At 41.1% G+C, this 24,416-nt stretch overlaps 1 protein-coding gene across 1 annotated transcript; it reads right to left on the bottom strand.

The window, feature by feature from the left end:
* Positions 1-702: 702 nt before the first annotated feature.
* Positions 703-21,399, bottom strand: smyd2a (SET and MYND domain containing 2a). The gene is given in 14 exon segments (XM_030047273.1): positions 703-4,637; positions 5,379-5,487; positions 6,652-6,826; positions 7,036-7,159; positions 8,017-8,127; positions 8,276-8,378; positions 8,877-8,944; positions 10,987-11,114; positions 13,668-13,728; positions 16,504-16,614; positions 17,725-17,788; positions 21,110-21,195; positions 21,197-21,246; positions 21,249-21,399. Coding segments are annotated over 14 exon segments (1,308 nt in total). The 5' UTR covers positions 21,283-21,399; the 3' UTR covers positions 703-4,553.
* Positions 21,400-24,416: the final 3,017 nt, after the last annotated feature.

Raw genomic sequence — 24,416 nt, 5'->3', positions numbered from 1 at the left:
TGGTTGCCTCAAATGGGGCAGTGCGTATGGCTTTTCCAGCCTCAGCGTCGTCACGTGGTGTAAGTTTGAAAGACACACGGAACACCATGCTTGCAAAATGCAAAAAAGGAGTAAACAAATATATGTTTTAATTTATAAAAACTGCAAAGTTTACCCCACTTCTCCCTGCTGTTGTTTTCTACTACTATATTGTACTTCATATCAATACCCTTGGCACTAACATTCCTATTTTCTTATATTTGAGTGAATTTTGTTCATAAATCTCTTAAAAAATAAATAAATAAACAGGAAATACACAGGTTCTATTAAAAGCACCCTAACCCTAACCTTATGCTCAATGGATAATAAGAAAATGCAGGAAAACACACAGAATATCCACATCTATCAATATAATATACAGTATACACAGTAAAAAATAAAGCTTACAACCCCACTCCCTCTAAAACATGCACATAACAAAGCAAGTGCCATTTTGCCATTTATTGAGTTCCACTAACATGATACAGAAAGAATGAGAGGCTCAGAAAAATGTGTTATGCATTCATTCGGAGGAACCTTCATGCCCAGTAACTGATACAGTAATAGTTAAGTACAGAGATAGAAAACACAATGCGGGCAGCCTTCGCTTGTCTCAGGCTGGATTTATACATGCTAAGAAAGTCCCAGTTTTGGTATTTTAATCCTTGTGACCAAAGTTTGATCTGTCAAAGGTGGCCAACATAAGGTTTGAATTTTTTGGTTTGTGTAAACCAGCCTACAACTCTTCTATCACTGTGACTTTTTTTTTTGCAAGACAAATGATGTGCAGAATAGAGTTGTTTAAGCGATATATGTAGTTTTTTTAAATTGCCCAAACAAAGCTAAGATAGGCACCCACCAGATGCAGTTTTGCAGGTGACATGAGTCAGCTGTCTATTTCCAACACTCAGCACTCTGCATTTCACGCAGGGCTTAAAAGTGCATCATAGTAAACACAAGAAAGAGGCTACAGGCATTGAAAAGAGAGAGAAATTAGATCTGTGACCTTAAAGCAACATGGAAGTTTAGCGACACATTTGGCTCTATATGTTCTTGAGCTCAACAGAAGTCTATATTCTGACACTCAGGTTCACTGGGAGTCTCAATGTAGAACAAAGATCTTCCCTTTTATGCCTCCACATTCATGTGTATTGTGTTCAAAAACAGTTATATCTAAAATGTAAACAAGTTACAAACATGAGTCAAAGAGGATCACATAAAGAATCCGTGGTCATACTTTTTTATGCTCACCACTGATTTTTCAAGATATAACCATTTCAATGAGAAAGTGGAGCTGGTGATCCGGAAAACCCAGAATTTCCATCCAGTGAACTAGAAACGTATGCCCACTGCATCCTTATGTGATACTCTGAGAGTCACAGCTGTAACTTGGTCATATTTTAGTGAGAGCTACGTTTTTGAGAGACGTTTTGTGAACTCAATACACACAAATGAAGAGATGAGAAAGGCAAGATCCGTGTGCTAAAGCAGAACTCCTGGTGAACTTCAGCGTCCACGATATAAAGCAATTCACAATACTTGGACACTCATTTAATAGTATGTATTGCAATACAACTTTATGATGCTGTGCAACTTTGGATCAGTTTTTTCAACACTGGACCATGGAAAGCAGCTGAATCATACCTTCAAAGACAAGTATGAACACCCCAACCAAACCTTAACTGACAACTAAAACAAAAGTGTTGTTTTTTCCTAAATAATCAAAACCTCATGTGGGCAGTATGGGTTCACATGTTGGTCGTATTACCACAATACTTGACTTTTCCATGGCACAATTGCATACTGCAGTGCTCATGTCTAACTCATCTTTACCTTCTGAATTATTCAAGCCAATGTTTTTCCAGACTTTGTGTGTGGAGGTGCAGGATGAAATCTGCTTTTCTCTCAGTCTTTAAAGCTTGTGATGATATGCTTGATTCCAATGATGCTACACCAGAGATCTGGTTTTGAATATTTGTATGAATAGGTCACGCCGTTTGTAACTGAATTTGTAACTGAATAGTACCCACCCATCCCTATACACCATAACATGTGTCAATACTCTGCATCTTGTAGGAAGGCTTTATTCACCCCTTCAAATCCTAAACCTGACGATGCAGTCACTTACCAAGCAGCAGCAAGAAAGACTCATTTTGGTGAAAATACATCTAATCATTCAGATAAAATAGGGATTTAGAAACTAGGAAAACTAAAGCTGTAGTACCCTGCTCAGCCTGCGACTGCATCATTAGGTGGAGGATTTGGGTGGAAGAACTGAGCCTGTCTAAAAGATACAGATGATACAAGATAAAGTAGATACAGTAGAGATAAGGTTGAAAATTGGTGAAGTGGCCCTTTATTGAAGTGCTTTAAAAGTCATTGATTCAGTTGGAAACAAATTTTTAAGGCCTTATTTTATTTTTCTTGAATCCAAAGAATTTTAAACATTATCAAGGTCTACACCGGGAACCCTTGAACAAAGTAAGCAGGAATTTTGAGTGCCAATATCCTTTAATAAAATAAGGCCCAGGGGATGCCTTCACACTGCCTGGATTTTCAACTTCTTTAAGCCTGCTTCACATGCTGCCTCCTTAACTTCACTCGAATAATTTATAGTTCATTATACAGCAGAGAGAAAGCTACAGGCTGCAAGCTGCTCTTTTACAATTTAGGGAGCTGGGTTTGCAAAAGTTCCTTGGCAAGACTATGATACACAGGCTACAGTTTTCTTACTGGATGGCCAACCAAATTTCATCACCACGATCCAATGTGCCCGCATGAATTTCCACCAATTTCTGGTACTTGCTCTTGCTGAAGGTATCTTCAGCAAGAATCTTGTATCATGGTTTACAACAGTGTTGTAATTCATCCTTCTTGTTAACTATGAGGTTAAAAAGGAAAGTATAATTGGAAAAAAATACGTCCACCTTCCTAATGCTAACTACAGCTTAAGAGGAAAATGTAGAGGCCCTTTCTTCACCATTTTGCACAGTTAAATATGAATAACCCCCCAGACACACACAGGTGCTAAAGTGACTTTTGATCATTCAGTCTCTATGTAATCATAATTTGGACTCTTAAAGGTGCCAAGAACACACTAAAAAGGTACAATATTGTGTCTCCTGACAAAAAGGCAACAAAATCTGCAATGTTGTACCTTTTTTTCTCCCCTAAGAGCAAATGAGCTCCAACCCAGGATTAGTGGTTAAGTCATAAGACCAATGCAAACTTCACATCAGGACCTCTGTTCAAAGATACAGTGTGAATAATGAATTAATAGCTGGTTTCTTGTCCATTAAACCTGTGAACCTTTTGGTCAACAAGCTTTGTGTGGACAAAAAAAACATGCAACATTATTTTCTGGTTCTGTAAAACAGGCAAGAAGTACTGTAAGACAAGCCAATAAAGCCACTGGTATATTTGTTCATGAATAGTTCTTTGCATTATCTTTTTCATTGCTACAGAGTACCTGATGTAAGGTCAGACTTCACAGTTTAAAGAAGAGTCAATAAAACCAGAAATGATAACAGACAAAGTTTGGCCATTCTGTACTACAGGCACCATGCTGCTGCCCCTTCCCTAGAACTAAGATGCGTTGACAGGAAATACATAATAATGCCCTCCATTACATAATCGTGGCATGATGCCAAACTCTCTTGCAAGCAGCTGGTGTAGAATCCAAAATTACTAAGCAAAGGCTCGGGAGCAAGGCTGGGCAGCTAAAATGGCTGCCAGTGAACAATACGATGGCTAAACGAGGTCTGTAGGTCTGGTTACAACTACAGAAAAACAGTGAATGATTTCAGACTTGACAAGGAAACAGACCTGGGCAAACATAAAACACTTTGGAAAATGGTCTCATGTTGCTGCGAGATGAAAGCCTTGTTTCTTCAGTCAGTTTTAAAAGGAAGTAGAAAGAAAAGTTTGATCTTGCCATTGATGTCAATCTTTTTTGGAATCTCCGTGATGCATGCTGGATGGGTTTCATAAGCTGCAGAGTCATGGGACTTATTCAACACATAGACCATATAACATTTCCAATCAAGTTTAAAAAAAAAAAAAAAATAACAATAATAATAATAATAATAATAATAAAAATAAAACACCAAACTGGTGTTAAGATGGATGTCATGCAACACAAGCAAATACATTTCTTGAGGATCATATCAGTCACAGCATAGAGCACAAGCATTCCTCTCATGTTTTTTTTTTTTTTTAACTCCAAACTTTTGACGCTCAACTGCCTTGTTTTTAAAGCCCAGGTCTGACAGGACAAAGACATCTGCAGACAGGAGATGTGGTCTTCCTCGACCAGACTAGGATGTGGGTGGACAAACCATTAGAATCAGAAAAGAGAGTGAATAAAGGAACCTGGCCTCAGCAGAGGCAGGGAAGCAACCGAGGGAGGACAAATAGTTTAAAAAAGGAGAGGTATAAGATGCATGCCGTGCAGTTTTAATGTTTTTTTAAGTTGTTCTGAGAAAGCTTCCTCACTCCAATGCCTCTCTTTTCACCCTTCTCCACTTCCCGTCAGTCTACTTCTGCTCCTCAATCTCTCGTTTGACCTCCGCCACATAATGGTGATCCTTCCCATGAGCCACTTCCATGATGGCCAACGCCTGGAAACAAAAGAACAGTGTTTTTTTTAATGATTTACAGGCTTCCCAATCATTTTAAAGGCAGAATGAGTAGGATTTGTTAGTTGAAGTTTGTAAACTCAATATTCAAAGTTGGCGCCTCCTCCCTGGCTAAGCTAACCAATAGCAGAGTGTTTTCATTTCCTAGAATGGTGACAAAATGAAATGACCGCCCAAAATGTTATGTCTCCATCCTAGGGAAAAAAAAAAGAAAAACCATCCACCAGTACCTCCCCATCCAACAGACAACACCAAGTTGCTCTTCATCCTTATCCTCTCTCCCCTAAGTGCTCACCAGTGGGTAAAAGCCAACCACAGATTCACTCTCATTGTGGTATGAGGTTTGTCAGCTAAGTGTTTCGCCCTACTAGATTTCCCTTTTCTACACATCCACTGCCCAAAGGCCGACGCCCAGAAGAGTCCCGAGCTCAGCAAAACAAGAAACTCCAGGCAGAGGGCAGGGTCTCTGCAGGCACACATCCTCTCTTAGCAAAATCCTCCTCATTCTGCCTTTAAGATATTTCAGTACAGAGACAGATCAATCATTGGAAGTCAGCTCTGTGAGTCAACAGTCTAATTATAATGTCCTCTACAAGGCTCTTAACTTGCTTCATAGTGCTAAATTGTTTTTCCCCAACCTGTTATACTAGCTTTATTTACAATTTACACTTAATTGTATCAGTGGACCAGTTAGCCAGATACAGTGTTTGTCTGGAAGTTTACCTTCTTCAGAGCCTTGATCCCTTGTGTTTTTCTCTCCAGCCCTAAATACAGCCGTCCCAGCTTCAGATACATGGACGCCACGTTCAAAGAGTAGGCCGGGTAGTGTACACTGCAGAGGCAACATAATAAACACTGAGTTAGGTAGTGAACATGAAAGACGAGATAGAATATGATTTATTATTAATATGACATTAGGTTTTAGTGTACGCCTACAAAGATTGGAAATCAATGAAGCTGGGTGGTGTACAGTAAGAAGAGATAATAAATAAATTAGGCTGAGTGCTATGCACTCTAGAGGTAAAAAATATGGTTACTAGATCAGGCTTGACAGTGAACTACACTAAAGAAAAATAATGTAACACACATATATTCTGCAGGGACTGACTGGGCATCCTACAAGAGATATTGTTCATGCTGCAAAGTGAACAACACATCTTAAAAACAGTTGTACAGCGCACAACGGGGTAAACACTAGAGCTGGAAAGTATCTAGTAACATTTTCCGTACTCAAGGACAGTACTTCAGTACAACAGTTTTGAGGTGCTGACACTTTACTTGAGTGTTTACATTGTGTGACACTTAATACTTTTATTGCAGTACACTTAAGTAGGAAAAAAATACTTACAGAATACTGTACAGCTGTAGTTATGAGTTACTTTGCACAGTAAGTTTTTACATGCAAAACATAAAATCTGATGCATTGTTAAGAATTAAAATTATCCAGCAGTACTTTGGGCAGTCTACAACATCACAATACCTGTTAAAGGTCAGTGCATCGATAATTTAATACTCTAGATGAAACAATTATTCACAATGAGTGCTTTACTTTTCATACTTAAGTACATTTTACTGCAAAACTTCTTTACTTTTACTTATGTAACATTTTAAATGCTGGACATTTAGTGGAATAATTTTTCAGAATGGTATTACTACTTTTAAGAATATGTGGTCTAAGAGTTCACAGGATTGACAACTGTCTACCCAAACGTATCTGTATGCCTTTATAACCAACTGACTGACTGGCTGCTGACTTGTTATGGTTTTAATATCCCTCCCTGTATTATGACTCACTGACTGACTGACCAACAATACTACTGTTGAATGACTGATTTAATTCATCTGCTTTATATGACTTTGTTTCTTTCGTCTGCATGTTACTTATTTATAATTGTGAACATCCTGTGTTGTGCACTTGCACTTCCATTTCTCTTATTTGTATGTACCAGATATCCTCCCACCATGCCAGTCTGTCATTCCTGATGGACTGATTTACCTATACGGCTGAACGATCTTCTCTCCGTAGCTCATGGCTCCGTCCCAGTCCTGCATGTAGAGACAGACACCCATGGCCTGATACATCATGTGCAACATGTAGACGTTTGTGTCGGCAAATATAGCCCCCATCTTCTCCTGGCTCAGCTCACACATCTCCAGCAGCTCACTGGGCGGTAACACAGTCAAGGAATAAAGACAAAAACATGCGTGGTGGTGGTGTTAGTGGTGAGTGGGTGTTACAATTGTGACCAAAAAAGATTAGTGGGAGTAAGGAGAGGCATGCTGAAAGAGAGAAAGGAGGGCAGAACTGAAAAAAAAATAGAGGTGGAGGTAGGACTAGAAGGGGAGACAAAGAGAAGGAATAAGTTGTTAGAGAGGATATTCTTGTAGTGCTTGGCTCTTCTGAACTCCTCGATGACATTCTTGGCATAACGGACCATGGATCGGATTTCCTCTGGCTCTGGTGGAGAGCTCAACTTCTTCCTGATCTCCATTTTAGCTTTGTCCTGGAGAGAGGTGGACAGACAGGGACAAAGAGACATGGACAGGTGATGGATGCAGCAGCGTGCAAGACCAGACCCCAGAACCTTCTGCCTAAAACACTGAGTATATGCAGTACTGTGAGGCACAGGCCAATGATGAGAGCAACACTGGCCCTGTTGTCAGCACAGTGAGGACACAGCAACACATTATTATGAATCACAGTACAGTTCTAGGAAAGATACATCTACAAGCACTGTACCTGGTCAGAAAATTTGTTGCAAATATTTCCTATGAGCTAAAAGAGCTTTGACGTGATAGCAGGGAAAGTCCTCACCTAGCCATACTGCTAACCAGGGGATGTAAATCAAAAGTTTCATCACGATACTTATTATATCAGCATCACAAAGTCAGCCACAATATGTTTTTCATTCAATTCAATTCTGGGGCCTATGATCAATATAAGGGTTAGCAATATCATTATACCCATTAAACGACATCAGTTACATTACAACGTTGTGTTTGTTTTAGGTGCTTGGCCAGGTTCGTCATTTCCTGAGTATTTTATCTCATCCTGGCATTGTTTGCATATGGCATGTGATTTGTCAGTTGACCTGTCTTTTCTCTGAAGTCCAAAAAATTTCCAAACTGCTGATTTATTCCCAAAGGGGAAGTAGATATCCTTACTCTCTTTTTCTTGGCTGCTGGCCGCAGCTGCCATTATCTACCTGGTGCTGGCACTATTTGAATGTTTAGGAAAGCAGTGTGATTGGACAGAAAAAGTGACAAAGACAAATTGTACTGGGATTCATAGAAAGGGCATAATCACAGTGTCCTGGTATGAATAAAGAAATGGATTTTCAGATAGATAAATCAAACGTACCTTAGATTTGGTGGTGCACTCCTTACACTGGCAGGTGAAAAAGTAAGAATCTAACAACCTCTCGTTTCTGTCCTCTGTCGGGTAGAGCAGGTCTATGTAGCTGTTGAAGATCTAGCAGGAGAGAGAGAGACAGAGAAGGAGGGATTCAAGTAAATCTGTATCATCATTTCCTTTCCCTTGTTGTTACCGCTTCAGTCTGTGGCCATCTGTCGAAATAAAAGTTCTTTAAATGTTGTCTAAGAGCTGAGTGATTACCTACCTCCTCTCCGGGGTTTATTTCTTGAACAGCTCTGACTTCAGCCACTGTACCTTTATAGGTCACTATGACATTGGGGCTACAGCTATGGTTCATTAGTGCTACACTGTAGGGAGAAAGGGAAAAAAAGAGAGAGAACTGAGAAAATCCAAGTATTAAACAGTGATACAGTTGCACATTTCACAGTCTTATGATTCACTTATGCGAAATTACCCATGAGAGGGTGAGAGAGACAAAAAATGAGAAAACAGATCAGAGATGGTTGACATTAAAGGAATGAGTACAAGTTGTGCCTTAATTTATACTAAATAGCAAAACTGATCTCAAAATAACAGGGTGACAGAGGAGGCGGTCATACAGATGGAATAAGTGGGCTGAGTGAGGAGATGAGAAAGAACGGAAGGGATGAGGAATGGAGAGGAAACAAAACTATACTTTGATTTCCTATCACAACACACTGAAAAATATTGCTATTGTTACAAAGCACACAGAGGATGCTGAAAAGGCACTAAGCTGAATTTTGAGATGGCATTGATTTGATTGTTCGTGTGGAAAAACAGGAGGATGGTGAAGACAAAAGGTGATCATAAGGTGGACTACTTACTCAGGAAAAACGGCTGATCCTAGATGGGACAGTTCCTCATCTTCTATGGTAAAACCATTACAGTTAACCTGGAGAGAGAGAGGGAGGGAATGAGGGATAGTAAGAAGCGATATAAAGTGGTAGAGAGATAGAAAAGCAGAGAATGGGGCCAGGCCAGTGTGGATGAAAGTAAGTAATATGATAATATAACTTGGACCTGTGGCCTTCCTCCCCACACACTGTAATGTCTAAATATACTCACACACATACCGCCTATACTATTAGTCCCATTCATTACATGCAGTTTATGTGAATGTGAGAGTCATCCCTACCCATCAATCATTTGATCCAACCATCTGTCTGCTCATTTATTTATTGTACCTCTCCTCTCTCTCTGTCTGTCTGCCCCAGTCTGTATCTTGGCACTCTTGAAGATAGGATCACGTACTCTTACAGAGATCAAATAAGGAATGAATGAATGAAAAAAAAAAGAGTCTAGCCGCTTGAGATCATATTTTTCAAAAAGGGGCCCAGCTGGGGGAGAAGTGGAGAAGAAACGTGGCTATGTAACAGCAGCCCAGAGAGTTCTTCTCCCTTGGCATGGCTTAGCAGGAAAGGGGACAGCAGCACTGACAGACGAGATCAAAGTAAACGGAGCTAAACGCTGCAGAGTTAAACACACAAGCCCCACCGGGTGTGTAGACAGGCCCTGGTTTCAACACAACATGTGCTTCTGTGTGTATGTGCTAACTGGTGCGGGACAGCTGAGATGAGTGCGTACAGGCATTACAATTACACAGCAAGACACCCTTCTAGGGTTATACAGGCCAAGAAAGGTCACCAGCTGTCCCCATGCCAGGCAAGGCCCAGGCCCACTGACATTCTCCTGACCAATCACATGTGACCGACACAGCACACCCCCTTCCAGGAGCAGAATGCTAGAATTTCAACAATGAAATTGAGTCATTGCACGGTGTTCCAGGAATTAAAAGGTAGTGCTCAGAATTCATTAACTGCTTGGGAGAAAAACAATCTGGGCTCTGTGTGTGTGCTCACTCATTTGTTCATTCATAGCACTTGTTGCCAACGCACTGTGCTTCATGAAATTATAATGTGCATCGTTTATTTCAGCTCAGAGGCCAGCCTGGGCTGTGACACATCAGCCAACTGGAGCCTGGTATACTGTGTGTCTGCATGTCAGGGGGTTTTAACAGGTGGAGTTTTTCAAGTCAACATAGTTTCACTCAGTGCCAAAATTGCCTAAGTGCACTCTTGAGTCCTACCTTGGCAAATATCACTCATAATAGATTGGTCTAATGCACCACTGGACAGCACCTTTAAATACCTAGTAAGCTGTCACCTGTACAACAGATACTGTCCCCTTCCACTGTATGTTGTCCCTGTCTCCTATATGATGGAGATATTCCTGCACATTTATTACTTAGAGAACTTTTATGATAGATTTTTTATGTTGTTGGACCATCAAAATACTCTTATGAATAGCTTCTGTATCCTGTTTTACCTCGAAGATGTCAGCCAGACTGCAGGGGTAATAGCTATGCTTGCATTGACAAACCTTTAAAATATCTTCATGCAGTAGAGGTTGCTGGCACACTTAAGGGCAGGTTGAAATGTTTTTCCCCTCAAAAAAAAAAAAACAACTCCCATGATGTACATTCAGGCACCTTTACCCCTATGGTGTAAACCTGGCTGAGAGCTGGATGGGTGGGGGAGCAGAAGCAATACAGTTACGGCCCAGCAGGTCAAAACATCCAAAGTCCCAACACGAACATAAATGCATACACACCGGTAACCAAGGCTAATACCTCCACAAGAAGATCATAATGTAACAACAACCTAACCCAGGATTAAATATTTGAGAATTAACATTGGGATATGACCTATGTTGACTTAGTGTAGGAGGGGATGGATGGTATTAATCACAGGGAACAGTAATGATAGGTAAACACGGCGTGCTCAGCCCTCAGAGCGCTCATATACAGTAACTATAATAGCACTACTGAGAAGCCTGAGAACAGAAAATAAAACTCCTTTACACTGTCAACAAAACCTCTCGCAGTTCCTTACAGATTGTTGAAGTGTTGCCATCAAAAGTGTCGTGCAGGTTCACCTGTGCAAAGAGCTCAGCGAGAGCCTGGTCGTCAGGGAGGTCAATGATGTGTCTGGAGTAGAAGTGGTGCAGTGCTGCGATGTCTGCCTGGTTCATCTCCTCCTTCTCACTGTCCAACTTATCTAAATCTGATAGACAGAGAAACATGAGAAAGAGGAATGAGAGATGGAGGCAGCAGAGAACAGGAGAGACAAATACAACACAAAGTGAGAGAGACAGAGACAGCAAAAAAGAGAAATGAAGACCAAGAGGGAGAGAGAGAAAGAGTAAAAAACATAAACGCGGTGGCAGCAGGACAGCCTTGTTGTTACAGAGAGCAGCTTGTTAACTAAAAAGGTCATGGGCTTGGCTGTATATCCTGCTGAGGTGTCCTGAGGCTCCCCACTGCTGCTGCTGCTTACTATAGCTTACTCTGGATAAGACAATAATTTAAATAATTTAAATGGCTAAAATAAAAGATAAAATATCTTCAGAGTCCCCTTATCCCATTTTCCTTCCATCTTCTCTTCAACCTCCCTTGTTGAGAGGAGGGATGTTACGACAAAGATGTTCTTAACATTGATATATTATGACAAGTACATCTGATGGTCAAATTAGAGGAAGCAAGTAGGGCAAGGGAAACACACACCAAGATTAACGAGGTGTCTTCTATTAATATGTCATACACATAAATTCAACTACAGCTGCACACTCTCGAGAACAGGCATTATTAATGACATTTTGATGGGCGGTCTATCTTTATCATGGTATATTTATAGATTTAATCTGCATCAGAATCACAACTATGCAGCAATCATACATATATCTGGCATACCATCAATGAAAAAGGCTTTAAGGATTGAGGAATGGCAACAATCTCAAGAAGTCTAAGCATGATAGGGAAATGTAGGGACACTTCAATGTTGTTTCTTGTTTTTGTTTTTTTTTACCCACAATCAGACAGCTGTCTGATGAAGAAAAACAAACTAAACCTAAATGTCAAGTCATGCACTGCAGTGAATAAGTATTCAATTAATAATTTACCAGAGAATTTGCAATGGTTGCACCAGTGCGTTCCAATGTTTTCAAAAACACAGACCATCAGTGGGAACACCCAAATTATTGTTGGTGATGGGTTTCCCTTTATTTCCTAAAAGGGCAATTTTAAGGTACTAATCATATAGATTACGTCTGTTATTTACATTACTCTTCATTGTGTCCTCACACGCTCTCCTGTCATTCTAGATATCAGAAGCCATTCATTTTCAAATTGTATGAGTAACATATTTTAAATATTTGTAAAATGCCTGAGTAATGTAATCCACTGCAAATAACATGCTGCCTTAATTATTCTGTCAAAAAATAGTTTTATTTCATCATTATATCATTATACTTGAGTGTGACTGAACTGGAAGAGTGCACTAGAAAACAGTCCCTATTTACTATGCTGCACTGCACTGCAGTTACAGCTGTACCCAACTCAGACTTTCCAGGGCTGACACAGAGTCAGCCTTTCAGTGCCACCAACGCCCCTTCCCACCCAGCTGGGTTTGACACGCAGACCTTTGCAAACTTAATATCATGAAAAAACAAGGTGATATTGTGAGAATTCATTTAAATACTAGACTCCGGTCAACAGACTTCAATCACATTGTCCTGTAAGGAAATGCTACATGGGCATCCGTTTGAAAGAATTCAGTTGGGAAATATTGCCTGCATTTGTAATGGTAATTGGAAAATGGGAAAAAATGAATGCTGCTTATGTATCAAGATTTTTACAGACATAAGGTAAATATTCTTTTTTTTCTTACTATTACTACGACAATGTCCTCTGAGAGGATCTACTGACCGACAGAAGACTGCAGAGTATGACACTGCTATAGGCCACATGTCAGTGTCCGTCACACAAAAAACACACACTCAAACGGAGCCGCGGGTTGGACAGCAGCTGGCAACTGATTTTGGCTTTGTGTGTGTGAGAGAGACAGGTGTGTGGAGTTAATTCAGTGACAATCCCCTGCTTCCGCATCTGAGCCAGCAACAACAGCTTAGGCTAAATGATAATACCAAAAGGAGGCCTGCAAACAGTTTGCAAGTTCTTCTGTGTGTTCAGGTTCTATACATTTTGCTTCAGAAAATGTAAACACTTCAGCTGTCATGACAGACTAGCTTAGCATTAAAAAAAAGGACAAGGAGCTTATCTGCCCTGACAGCCAATGTATCATTTTAAGTAGTTATGGGAAGAAGGAAAGTTACACATGCATTAGCACCTGGGAGCTGCTCGGCACAATTACAGCCTCCTAGTTAGGGGCTCAGTGCCTTGCTCAAGGGCACTTTGGTATTAGTTGAGGAGGGAGAAGAGATTACATGACGTTTGAGAACCCAGGAGCTTTGGATTTAGGTCCCAGCGCTCTGCAGAGCAACAGTAAATGAAAGAGACAGAGACAGGACTGGAGGCTACAGTAGAGGATATTAATAGACACACTGCTACAACTGCAGGGACACACGCCAACTGGGAGACCACACACACACTGACACACGCACGTAAGAAAATTGTGCATGCTCACACACACACATACCCACACCATGTAACCACGCGTACGTGCACATGTGACCAAGGAAACCTTACCATGTAACTAAACATGCACTCATACACACACACACACAAACACACACACACGGCTGCGTGCACGCATACTTACGGGCTTCGAACTCTCTGAGCAATAGCAGCCTTTCTGAAGGGGTTCGTTCTGTTGTGGTTCTCTGCAACACAACAAACACACAAGTCACACAAGTCATCTTTGTAGTTGATAAACAGAACCATAACCACAAACACATGAAAAATACACAGAGCAAAAATAAAATTAAGCCCCATTTACCCTTTTCTCTGCAATGGCTTTCTACGTTCAATGAGATATGAGATCAGTGCACAGAAAGTGAACTTGTTGCCTGCTATACACACTGATTTACTTCCATGTCAGACTATTAAATGTGATACTTCCCAACCTGTGTTTTTTGCCAACAAAAGACATCTCTGCTTTCTTTTATGACTGTATATATTCAGTGACAGATACACTATATTACCAAAAGTATTCGCTCACCCATTCAAATGATCAGAATCAGGTGTCCTAATCACTTGGCCTGGCCACAGGTGTATAAAATCAAGCACTCAGGCATGCAGACTGTGAAACAAGACATTTGTGAAAGAATGGGCCGCTCTCAGGAGCTCAGTGAATTCCAGCGTGGAACTGTCATAGGATGCCACCTGTGCAACAAATCCAGTCGTGAAATTTCCTCGCTCCTAAATATTCCACAGTCAACTGTCAGCTCTATTATAACAAAATGGAAGCGTTTGGGAACAACAGCAACTCAGCCACGAAGTGGTAGGCCACGTAAAGTGACGGAGAGGGGTCAGCGGATGCTGAAGCGCATAGTGCAAAGAGGTCGCCGACTTTCTGCACAGTCAATTGCTACAGAGCTACAAACTTCATGTGACCTTCAGATTAGCCCAAGTACAGTACGCAGAGAGCTTCATGGAATGGGTTTCCATGGCCGAGCAGCTGCAGCCAAGCCACACATCACCAAGTGCAATGCAAAGCGTCGGATGCAATGGTGTAAAGCACGCCGCCACTGGCCTCTAGAGCAGTGGAGACGCGTTCTCTGGAGTGATGAATCACGCTTTTCCATCTGGCAATCTGATGGACGAGTCTGGGTTTGGAGGTTGCCAGGAGAACGGTACATTTCAGACTGCATTGTGCCGACTGTGAAATTTGGTGGAGGAGGAATTATGGTGTGGGGTTGTTTTTCAGGAGCTGGGCTTGGCCCCTTAGTTCCAGTGAAAGGAACTTTGAATGCTTCAGGATACCAAAACATTTTGGACAATTCCATGCTCCCAACCTTGTGGGAACAGTTTGGAGCGGGCCCCTTCCTCTTCCAACATGACTGTGCACCAGTGCACAAAGCAAGGTCCATAAAGACATGGATGACAGAGTCTGGTGTGGATGAACTTGACTGGCCTGCACAGAGTCCTGACCTGAACCCGAACCCTGAACACCTTTGGGATGAATTAGAGCGGAGACTGAGAGCCAGGCCTTTTCGACCAACATCAGTGTGTGACCTCACCAATGCGCTTTTGGAAGAATGGTCAAAAATTCCTATAAACACTCTCCTCAACCTTGTGGACAGTCTTCCCAGAAGAGTTGAAGCTGTAATAGCTGCAAAAGGTGGACCGACATCATATTGAACTCTATGGGTTAGGAATGGGATGGCACTTCAGTTCATAGTATGAGTAAAGGCAGGTGAGCGAATACTTTTGGTAATATAGTGTATATAGTGACAGAAAAGACAAGAGCCAACATACAACCAAGGCCATGACCTGGACAGTCATATAAAACACTGCAGGCACAATGCATGTATCCCTGCCTGCTGAGACCAACTGGGGCTTTACCAGACTCAGAACTTCCTCAGTCAAATAAATTGTTCAGCTGTTTCATACAGCTATTTGTGTATTTTTTGAATTTATAGTCTTTCTGGCAATCAAAAAATGCACTGACACAAGTTACAATGTTGATAAATCAGGTTAATACTCATCAAAGCGATTATAATAATTCATAATGAAATGCAACATAGTTATACAACTACAGCTTTACAATCTAAAACAGCCACATAGATTTTAATTGCCTGCCAACTTGAATTACTGTGCAGCTTAGTCGGAATAATGACAATAAATTAAGTTCTCACATTTAACGGCTTTGCTTTTTAAACATGGAAATGTGAACAATTAATTCATTTACTGTTTATTTATTGTGCTTGCTCTGCCCACTACCACATGTTTGCATTTGTCATTGTGATAATAAAGAAGCATCTTAGCAGAAATAGGCTACATTTGATCTGTTTTTGTTGTGGTTTTATGATGCAAACTGACTGTCTTAAAAAAGAAAATGACTAAAAAAAGACTAAAACTTTTCTGCTGCAGGGGTTTCAGATAGATAATTTGAATCATCTACTTTCAGGGAGCAACCAACACTTGCCAACAGTTACAGTGCGATATGTCACTTTATAAAACCCTCATTAAGACCTGCAGGTACCTGGTGTGTGTGTGTGTGTGTGTGTGTGTGTGGCAGTGGGAAAGGTTTCTGCATTGTATACTTTTTTATAGCAAGTGCTCGTCACTCCAGTTTGTCAATAAAATTACCCAAATAAAGGTCAGGAAACGCTAAATGATGAGGTATATTTGGAGAGGTGTTGTTGGCTCAACTTTGACGCTCGTCTTCCTCTCCAGAGAAACTGGAAAAACACCCACCTACCCCTGCCACCTGTCTTTATTTCAGTTCTCCTTGATTTGTTTTTCCTTCGTATATTTTATGAATGTAACTTGCCTGCTGTTTGGTTTATTGTAAACCGTTTTGTGGTGTCTCACACAGTCACATTTTGTTCACAATTGTTGTCACACATCATTCCCTGTTTTTTCACTGCTGTCAGAAACATCTTTCTAAGTTAAAAAAAAAAAAATCATCTTATTCTAGTTAATATTTTTACTTGTCTCATGATGATTCTGGCCACCAGTCTGACAGTCTCCGATGGGCACCAGTTTTCCCCGTAGGCACACATGGCTGAACACTCCAGCTTATGCATGGGCCAGTCACCTCTCTGCGCACACAGAAAAGCAAAGAATCAGTGAGAAACTTAACAACCCTCTTACATTACAGGAGCAATTACCCCTAACTGAGCAGGACTATAAACTGAACTCCTGTGTCAACACAAAACACAGATATCAAGTACGACAAACAGAACACACTCCGGGAGAGAGAAAGAGAGACACACACACACACTGATACACTAATCCACAATTTTTACTGCAGTGCACCATGTGTGTTGTACCGTGGAACTAAAACTAGAAAGAAGCAGCGGGCGGACCGACTAAAATTGTCATAGCAACAACCGCCGGAGCTCTCTTGTTTCTCTCTGAATGCTGCCTGGACTTCTGCTGTGGTGCTCATGTGTGGTACAAACACCCAACAAGTAATAGGAAGGTGAAACCAGGGTCTGAAATTAATTTGTGGTGGTGCTGGTGTAGGAAAATGAATCATATGCACACACACTACGGTCCAAATGAACACCCACCAGGCACCAAATGCCAGTAAGCTGTCATTTACAGCTAAATCACACTGGCTGGTAGTTTTGAGATGGCCATTTGAAAGGCTCAAGTTGGCCTCATCTTCGCCTTATCTCAATCTTTGTCCCTGCTGGCCACCATACATTTTATCGACTCGTTCATGGTCCAATCAGCTCAAAGCAAATGAATGGCTCTGTGTCATACACGCTCTTTATTGGCTATCTGTTATGCAATAGTAGTAAGCAGCAGTGTCTAAATTTCTGTATACATTTTCTCTGCTGCCTGGTTTGTAATCTTGGCTAATCCAAGAAAAATCCAAAAAACAAAACAAAATAAAACAAACAAACAAAAAAAAATAGATAAAGGACGTCTATGTGAATGAGCAATTTTAAATGAAAACTTTAAATGCACTTGCACAACATCTCTGTACATGAAACAAGATGCAGAGGACAACATAAAATTATTCTTGTCAGGTTTTTTTTAGTTTCCTGGTCCTTACAAGGTAAGCCAAAAAGTGACACATACACAAAACCACACACCCAGGAAACACTCAAGCACACCCTGAAAATGCACACAGACAGCAGCACACACACACACACACACACACACACACAGAAATTTGTACAAGCACATCACATTCTTACCTGACAGTCAACATTGCAGTAGAAGGCCTGCTTGCATTTGCCACACTTAAAAAGTCCATCTCTCCTGTAAATCACATGGTAAAACAAAACATTAGCCCATGACAGCTACACTGAGGGGTGTGACATGACGTTTGTGGGCGGCTGGAAGAGAAACCACTCCATTATTCAGAGTCATTGTGAATTCAGTGTTCGACTAATGCTTCTGAATCAGAGGCTCTTTCAAACTCTTTCATTCAATGGATCTTGACAGTCATGACTGTTTCAACTGCATCAGATCGAAGACTTCCAGTTTCTATCTCCATGCATTTCTATAAGCTTTCCATGCCGTTTTCATACAGACAGGGTTATGTTATAAACTGACAAGTGATAAGTGCAGATCACAGATTGTTTTTGAGTGTGTGGGAGTCTCACACACAAAGCAAGACAGAGAATTTACAGAAGGGGTTTCTGTCTCTATAGAAGTGAATGTACACACACACATTCATTTCCCATCAACACATGTAAACCCCTGGCCTTCTCATCCCGTGGCCCCTCCTCTCTCCGGCCACATGTCCAACTATATTTAGCACCCTAACCTTTAACTACTCTACTAACCTTAACAACCGGATGGGGAGGACCTGTGAGTGTGTGTGTGTGTGTGTGTGTGTGTGTTTGTGTGTGTGTGTGTGTGTGTGTGCACGAGAAGTTGTGGGCACCTTTGTGAATATGAGTAGACACTGAGAGAGGAGTAAAGTGAAACTAGGGATATCCCAATACCACAGTTTTGCCGGCTGATACCAATACCAGTGAAACTTCACAATGCTCGATACCCAAAACAAAAAATCCACTCAGCACACACTCAGTTATTTACAGGCTTTGTTTAGACATTAACAAGTTAACAAATCTTTGCATTTCAAGTGGGACTGGGCTATTAATCAATATTGTATCAATACTGTGGATACGACACTGGATATTGTTTGAGATTGTGTATACTATAACATTGTTTTATAGTATAAGTGTCCTCTAGGGTTGGGCGATATGGTGATGCCTTATCAATATCGTGTTATGAAAGTAGATATATTTCAGATAATGCCATATTGTGATGTGGCATAAGTGATGTCTTAAAAATGTACAGTAAAGAAATGCAATTTTCTGAACTCAGACTGTTCTAGCTGCTTTGTTGTCTGTACCTGTTTTGTCATTATCTGACATAACTAAGCAAAAGTCTCTTGTGTGTAAATATCTTATGAAAGCACCAACAGTCATCCCAACAATGCCGTCACAATATCAATACCAAGGTATACAATGAAAGATATTGAGATTTTTGATTTTGTCCGTATCGCCCAGCTCTAGTTCTAAGGATTTAAACTGTCAGGCCACATCAGAATAAAAACACTGGCCTGTGGCGTTCAAAGAGAAAACAAGGCGGCCCATTTCAAAGGAGAGGACCCTGTATGAAATATGTCCTGCTACAGCAAACACAATGATACGATTACATGCTTTCAGTTTGATTTACAGTCCTGTGAGCATGACTGCAATGGCTTCAGCTATTTAAACATACAGGCTTAAGGCTACATTAGAAGATGAACAGTGAGCTACAGAGGGAGGGGTCAAGTTGCATTGATATTATTAACACTAAAACACCAGTACTGATATTACTTTCCAAATTCTGGTATTGACTAGGTGCCTCTTGTGGCATCTCTGATTCTAACAGTGATGTTAGTGGGTAATAACAGTTAGAATATAGTTATTACCCACATAGTTTATTAGGAGTTTAGTCTTTTTTTTTTTTAAATTACTGAATCTATTTAATATTAAGACATTGGTATCATGAAACTAGACGACCCAAGAAATCCGCTGGTACCAAGTACATCATGCTAGGTTGTTGGTTAGGGGACTAAATATTGCTCCAAAGTTAGATTAAATTTTGTCAAGGAAAACTCTGGCATGTTCAAGGGGGTCCCTTGACCTCTGACCTCCAGATATCTGGATGAAAATCGGCTCTATGCAAACCATGCAGGATTTTGCGCACAGTACAAATGTGTTACTTTCGTTCATTCTAAAATTATGTATTTGTGCATACTGGGGCCTAAACAGTCTTGGAGTTGTATGAATTGGGTTTGACTGGAAAGCTGAGACTCTTGTGGTTTCAATCAGCCACATTTTATTCATATGTGATAATGTTAGCCCCCATAGTAGCCATTTCATTGTAGTGACACCATTTTACCAAACTTGACACCGCTGTATAAAATGACCCATCGTGACCTTTAGGATAATCACAGCTTAACTGAAGTTTATAAACTACAACCTAGAGGATAATTCAGAAAACAAAAATCGCAATAAATCATATATAATAATCATAAAGTCATCGTATATCAAATAGCAATACTTATAGAATCGTCATACATATTGAACCGGCACCCTAGTATTGTGATAGTTTTGAATCGATAAGCATACCGTCCCAGCCCCATGGTTTATAACAGCAGTTAACAACAGCAGTTGCAGCCAATTCAGTGGTCTGTCCACTGACAGCTGGTCACTGCCACTAGGGACACTGCAGCAAAATGTCAGTGTCACAATCCTTTATCTGTCATTATCGATTATGCCTATATTCTTATTGCTGCACTGTATGATGCTTTTTGTGTGGTTATACCAGACAGTCATCCATCTATCTATAGCATGTCAGTAGATATTTTACATAAGGTCCATGATGACAAAGCCAAGCATTTCACATGGTTGGCTCTCAAACCCAGCAGCTTTGTCAATGAGGTTTCTTCCCACCTACATGTTGGCTGCCTACCCGGCCTCTCTTTTGATATTGCACTGCTACAAATACACGCAGCCCTGTTTGGGTCAGGTGATGTCGATATAATTAATACTAAAACACCAGTGCTGGTGTAATTCTGTAGATTGTTGGTCTTGACTAGGTGCCTCCAGTGACATCTCTAACTCTTAACAGTGATGGTAGTGGTTTATAAAGGCATGGCTGGTTCGTTTGTAAGGCATGTGGGTTAGCTAGGTCAGGTCCATGATGACAAAGCCAGGCGTTTTGAATGGTTGGCTTTCAAACCCAGCAGCTTTGTCAATGAGGTTTCCTCCCACCTACATGTTGGCTGCCTACCTGGCCTCTCTTTTGATACTGCACTGCTACAAATACACGCAGCCGTGTTTGGGTCAGGTGATGTAACTTGCTGCACTGACCCATTTCTCCGGTCTCCACCGGCGGCACAGGTGCCCGGAGTTTTAAAAAGCGAGCCAAGCCCCGGATGAGGCGGTTAGCCTTCCAACCGCCGTCCAACTGCCGAGGTAACTCGCCTATCACGCCGATAAAAAGTGTGTCGGCAGACTGTAAGAGCCAGTAGGTTCAGTCAGCAGCCCCTTAACTTTCCCGTGGAGGTGAGGTTACCTGGAGAAGCAGTGCTCGCAGTGCGCTCCCCTCTCATTCACCGTCAGCACGTAGGAGTAGGCAGGACAGGCGAACACCAGCTCCCCCCACCGCGAAGTGCTTCACCGCCCGCAGACCACGGCCCTTCTCCGGCTCAGGAACCGCTCCGTCCCCTCGATGCCTTCGTTTCGCATTGTTTTGTCTGTGTTAGCGGCTCCAACTCTCTTTCTCTCTCCGTCTGTCTCTCTCTCTCTCCTCTCCACCACCTGTTTCTGGTGAATGCACTAATCAGCTTCTGCACCGCTTCTTCTTCTGCGTTCAACTCAGTTGTTTTTTTTTTTTTTTTTTTTTTTTTTTTTTTTTTTTTGGTGTCTTGGTCCCGCTCTGTGGTACCACACCGCCCCCTGTTGGACTGGAGACAAGTCAAGCGCAGTGCCAGCAGAGCAGGTGCGAGCTGAGCAAGTAAAATAAATTGTGACCGAGTGTTAGGGCCATTGTGGGGAGAAAAATACGGAGCCAGAGGAGGGGAGCGGGTAGTATTCAGAGGAAAAAGTCACATATTCTCTGAGATTAAAGTACTTACAACTTTATAAGAAAACAACCTTATAATGATAGTTTTTCTTCTACGTTTTTGGTCAAGAACCACATTGCTTCATTTTGCTGAATCCAGTTCTTGGTTCTTGGTTTTTGGTTCCTTGACCAAAAAAAAAAAAAAAAAGAAAAAGAAAAATAATTTTCTGAGTTTTTCTCGTTATCAGTTTGTGACTTTATAATCTCAGAATTTCTGAGGTTTTTTCTCATTAATTTGTGAGATTTGTCCTCATAAATTTACTTCCTTAACCTCAGAGAAAATCATTTTTTTCTTCCAACTTTGCGACTTCATAATCTCAGAATTTTTTAGGTTTTTCTCATAAATTTCATAAAATAAGAGACTGTAGAGAGAGACAGGAAAGGCAGGGGACAGAGAGAGGGGGGACGTCATGCAGCAAAGGGCTCAGATTTGAACCCAGGCTGCTGCGGTGCACGCTCTGCCGGGTGAGCTGCTGCAGTGCCTCTACTGTCATTTATCATTTATAAGTTGATTTTCAGGCTCTCATTGATCCTAGCCTGGTGTTAAATGCTGAAAAGGCCAAATACATGCTTGTGAAAAGCAAGCAGATTCCAGTTTGTTGCTCCAGGGTGAAAGTGTCTCAGGAGGCTCACAAATCGAACAACCTGAGGGGAAGCCCACCGACCGAAAAGAAAAAAAAAAAAAAAGAAAAGAAAAAAAAAGAGGCACTACAGATGCAGTGTTTCTGTGAGCAATATTGCTCCAATTGCTGTACTCTATTGTAAATTCTGATTAAGTGGATTTCCAGACTCAACAACTATAAAAGACCAAAAACATGCCTGTGAAAAAGTTTGTTGCTTCAGGTTCAAGTGTCTGCGGAGGTTCACAAACTGAACAAATATGTTGGGCTCTGGGTAGATGAGAATTGATCCTTTTAAAAACACACACTGGAGGAGGAGCTCTTTGTCCTACTTCTCATTTTATCCTATATTTTCCGCTTAAAAGGCAGACGATGCAGTTTGAAAGGGGAGGACACCCCACCTTGTCAAGATGTGGTGAAGAACGATGAATCAATTCTCCAAAGAAAGGAACTTAGAAATGCCTCAGGAGTTCAGGACCCAACACATACAAGGATTTCACCCCATTGTTTATGTTCTTGTGTTCATTTGACATAAATATAAGATTCAAGACAGGTATTTACAAGTGTTACTTTAATTCTCTGGGTTATTAGTCTCTGGCATGAACCTGAAGATTTTTCTCCTTCTTGGGCTTCGCCTTTTAACATTATAGTTGTAAACAAACTATTTATAGCTTGTTAGTTATTAAGAATTCAAGCAGTGAAATGGGATTGCAACTACTCCAGCAATTGTGCAAGTAAAATAGAAAAAGTAATACATATATATGACTTCTGTTTACGAGAGGAAAAAAGTTAAATCTTATTATTCATATTTCATCTGTTTATTTATGTGCATTTGTATGTGTATTTTTGTGTGTATACCTATTTTACATGACTACTCTGCTAAACTCTATGCTTTAATAATATACTGTTTCTGCTTTGTTTTTTTGTACACAGGATGCCCAATCTGTATAAAGATGAAATGAAATTAAAATTAAATAATGTTGCCCAAAAAAAACTGCCCAGTGAACCCCATAATGTCAGTGTATTTTTATTAAGCTTGCACATGCACAATCAGTCACTCAAGCAGACAAAGACACTCAGTTTTCGTTTATATATAAATGCATTTATTTAAGTTAATCATTTATCCTCATTCAAAGTTGAATTTCTGCAGTATCTATAAAACAGAGAACAGTTAGAAGCGCTGTACAGTCCGACAACAAAACTAGGAACTGCGGCTGAGTACACTGTGTATATATGTACATACTGTACACACACTGACGTAGGTATATACAAACATATACACTTTTACATGTGTTACCCCTCGTGCCACACCAACCACCTCCAAAATTTAACACCACGGTCATTTATTGACTCCACATTCCTCTTAGAAAACACATTATTACCCGTTAAATCATATCCCACAACACTGTTGCATGATTTACGTCTGATTACCGATTCATTGTTATATCTGTCATGATGAGTGATGGGTCTTGCATTTTGTCAATGTGCAGGTAGCCTCTAGCCTCCTGTGTCCTGATTCAAATCCACTGTTCTGCTCGGAGGCTTCCCTTGTAGCAAAAGAGGGGAGATTTGGGCTTAATCAGTCCTGAGCTGTGTGTCTTAAGCAGGGATTTTCACATCTCAGAGAGGGCTGCTCTGTTAACAGTTATCTCAAGTAGGGATTTGAGGCGGGGTGAGAGGGGACGGCGTCCCTCTTGTTAGCACAAAGCATGGCATAACGGTTCCCCCGTGTTTTAGGGAGAAGCTGAAAGAACGGGATGCTCGACCTTTTTGTCGCCCCTCTGGTTAAAACTCCATCAAATAAGCCGTTGCTTGTCCCCCCCTCCAAAACAGTGAGGATGAATCCTGTTGGCTCAGGCGAGGGGGGAGCTGCTCCTGATCGCTGACAGGTTTTCAGTTTCTCTGCCTGTTTCTTTACACTGGCTGCCTGATGGATTGACATGAACCTCCCAGCCTTTCCCACGGTGCAAGGAACACCCCGAGTTTGTCCTGTCACTTCTGTTCTTGCAGACATTATCATTGGGATCATTTGGATCCTTTGTACCCTGGGACTGGTATCAAATGTAATGGTGCTGAACTGGGAGGCTGCCAGTTTTATGCACCTGATCCACACCACGTCAGCGTGTCGGAGCAGTCTT

This window comes from Myripristis murdjan, chromosome 3 (genome assembly GCF_902150065.1).
Source record: "Myripristis murdjan chromosome 3, fMyrMur1.1, whole genome shotgun sequence".
NCBI classification, from domain to species: Eukaryota; Metazoa; Chordata; class Actinopteri; order Holocentriformes; family Holocentridae; genus Myripristis; species Myripristis murdjan.
The sequence above is the reverse complement of the archived record's forward strand: the minus strand, read 5'-3'. Positions and strand labels throughout refer to the sequence as shown.